Below are 2,500 nucleotides of genomic sequence, written 5' to 3'. Positions count from 1 at the left end.
ATGCATGATTTGCCCCAAGTATGACAGTTTCTGTTTCAGCATCAGTACTTGTAATATCCATGGTAGTCTAATTTCTTCAGGCACTGATATGTTTGTTCTTCTTTCAGTCCATGGCACTTTTGACATTTGTCTCCAACACCACGTTTCAAATCTGTCAATCTTCTTCCTTTCTTTCTTTTTCACTATCCATGACACATCTATAAATTAGAACATTCACCGGACTCCTCTCAGTTTGTATTGTCACATATTTGTCTTTCCAAATCTTTGTCATTCCTGACATTGCTGTTATCTCCAGCACTAACCATCTATTAATTTCTCTTCCACATCCTCCACTCACTTCGATTTTATAGAACCCAGGAAGATGAAACTTTTTACTCTTTCCACGTGATCGTCTCCCAATCTGAACATGTCGATTTTGTCACTTGAAAGATTTTGGTCTTTTTCAGGTTTAAATAAAGACCAGCTTTTTTCGTTGGTATTACTGGTAGTAAATGACTGAAAAAAGGTCACTGAAATACCTTAAAATCAAACTTCTAGCAGGTTGGTGTTACTGATTACACATTTGCAGTCTGCATAAATGAGGTAGGTAGGTAGGTCTGCATAAATAATGCAAGATTTTGTCATGTGATTAATAATTAAATAGCAGTTTTTGTGAGTTTTCTATTTCTATTTCTCCCTCAGATGGTGAACCCGGCAGTGAACTTAACAACCTGGCATCTGAGGTGTTTGTACGTTTCCTCGTGGAAGTAGTTGGGCATTACTCTCGGAGTCTGGTTGTGGTTGAACAAGGCTTGCATGAATTTCAGCGTGAGGCCTTTCGTAAGGCAGTTGCTTCAAGAGGCCTGCGCCGTTTCCTAGAGCTCTTCATGCAGACGCAGATGTTTGCCGGCTTTGTCCAAGAGCGCGAATTAGGTCGAAATGATATGCAAGGTGAGCAAAATTGTTTTTCATCTTTCGAAATCCACCAACGCAGTAAGTGGATACTGTGTTTTGGCCGTACTGTACTTTAATTCATTTTAATCTCAGCCACACTATCTGGTCAAAGAAGTTGAGATTCTCTAAAGGGCAGGGAAGATGTCGACACTCTTTTCAGGTTAATTGTTTTTTTCAGTAATAATCTAAGGTTTGTGGTCGAGCTTATCACATGCAACATGTGAACATTGGATACATCATTCTACTTTTACATGAATTGCAAGAACACGAGCAGTTTACACACAACTCTAAGTTGTATGTTAAAGCGTGCACAACAATGCTCATTTAAAAGGTTTAATAGCAGGTTCAGGATTAATAACAAGCACTGTTGAGCTGCATACCTTTCACAATAAACTTTCCAGGCAGTAATAGTGAGATATCCTGATTATAAACTTATTGCTGAGCATTTGGGTAGTTTGTTGGGTAGCAAGCTCTCAATGAAACCTAGATAAAGCTGAAGCCAAGATTGTTTTTCCTCATTAAGGTATTTCTTACCTCTGGCTGATTGGGAAAGCCAAAACGGATGGGGGTGTGGGCAGTTTGCTCCTTAACATTTCATGTATAACTGACATAAAGCATCCTTCGTTATCACGGATTATGATCGTACTCTATATGTAAGGATGATATGGGGAAAAATGGCTGCCCATTCAAATGTGTACAAAATGATACATTTAAAAACTATTCTGGAGTGAAGTCGTAAGCATTTAAAAGACGTACCTTTTATTCTCGAACGTTTACATAACTAACAAAAATGAAGAAAATGCCAAAATGCATCGTTAAAGTTCCAGATTGAGAGATCTCAAAATTAAAAATTGTTAATCCTCAACATGTTGATAAATGTCACCGTGCCGAGCACAATTATGGCTGAAGCAATTACAATGATTCCAACTGAAGGAAGTGACATTCTTTCTTCGGTATTGCACCCATATCATACCAAATATACATATATATATATATATATATATATATATATATATATATATATATATATATATATATATATATATATATATATATAGTCGGATTAAAAAATTAATACACCACAAAAGCGCACTGAGGCGATGATGTCATGTTGGCATGACAACGCACAGCCTGGTTTTACACTCTCGTAGAATATGGCCGCCGTAGCTTTGTGAAGATGGTACATTGTTTCGTTCCAGATTGTAATCACCAGTCATACCTGCAGCATTGATCATTTTCCGAAGGAATCAAGTGTTAAGCAATGATGGATTGAACAAATAAGGTGATTTATCACGTTTTATTCTTTATCTTCCGTCTCTTCTTCTGCTGTTGGCCTGCATAAATGCACGTAAACAGCGTTTACCCACATTTTTTTCAGCACCTCAGCATTTACTCACTTAAGTTTTTTTTTTTCTAAAGGATCATTGATCAACTTCAAAACCATGGGCAATAACTTTTTTATTTCTTATAATAAATGGTGGACCTTGGTGGGTCCTCGACCACCATCGAGGAATGATAAATCATTAGTTTATTGAAGTGCCTTCTTTATTATCGACACCACATTATT

At 37.0% G+C, this 2,500-nt stretch overlaps 1 protein-coding gene across 2 annotated transcripts in view; it reads left to right on the top strand.

Annotated features, from left to right (window-relative positions):
• The window catches only part of LOC147024422 (DENN domain-containing protein 2B-like), a 252,398-nt gene that overhangs the window by 226,701 nt on the left and 23,197 nt on the right, over window positions 1-2,500 (top strand). For both annotated transcript variants that reach the window (XM_085884333.1, XM_085884331.1), the window contains exon 17: window positions 682-930. In XM_085884333.1, the coding sequence (XP_085740459.1) occupies window positions 682-930 (249 nt within the window). The remainder of the gene's footprint in view (window positions 1-681; window positions 931-2,500) is intronic.

The sequence above is a fragment of the Eptatretus burgeri genome, chromosome 6 (genome assembly GCF_056783735.1).
Source record: "Eptatretus burgeri isolate ZD-2024b chromosome 6, Ebu_testis_v1, whole genome shotgun sequence".
Classification (NCBI taxonomy): domain Eukaryota; kingdom Metazoa; phylum Chordata; class Myxini; order Myxiniformes; family Myxinidae; genus Eptatretus; species Eptatretus burgeri.
Note: the sequence above shows the minus strand (reverse complement) of the source record. Positions and strands in the feature narration are given on the sequence as shown.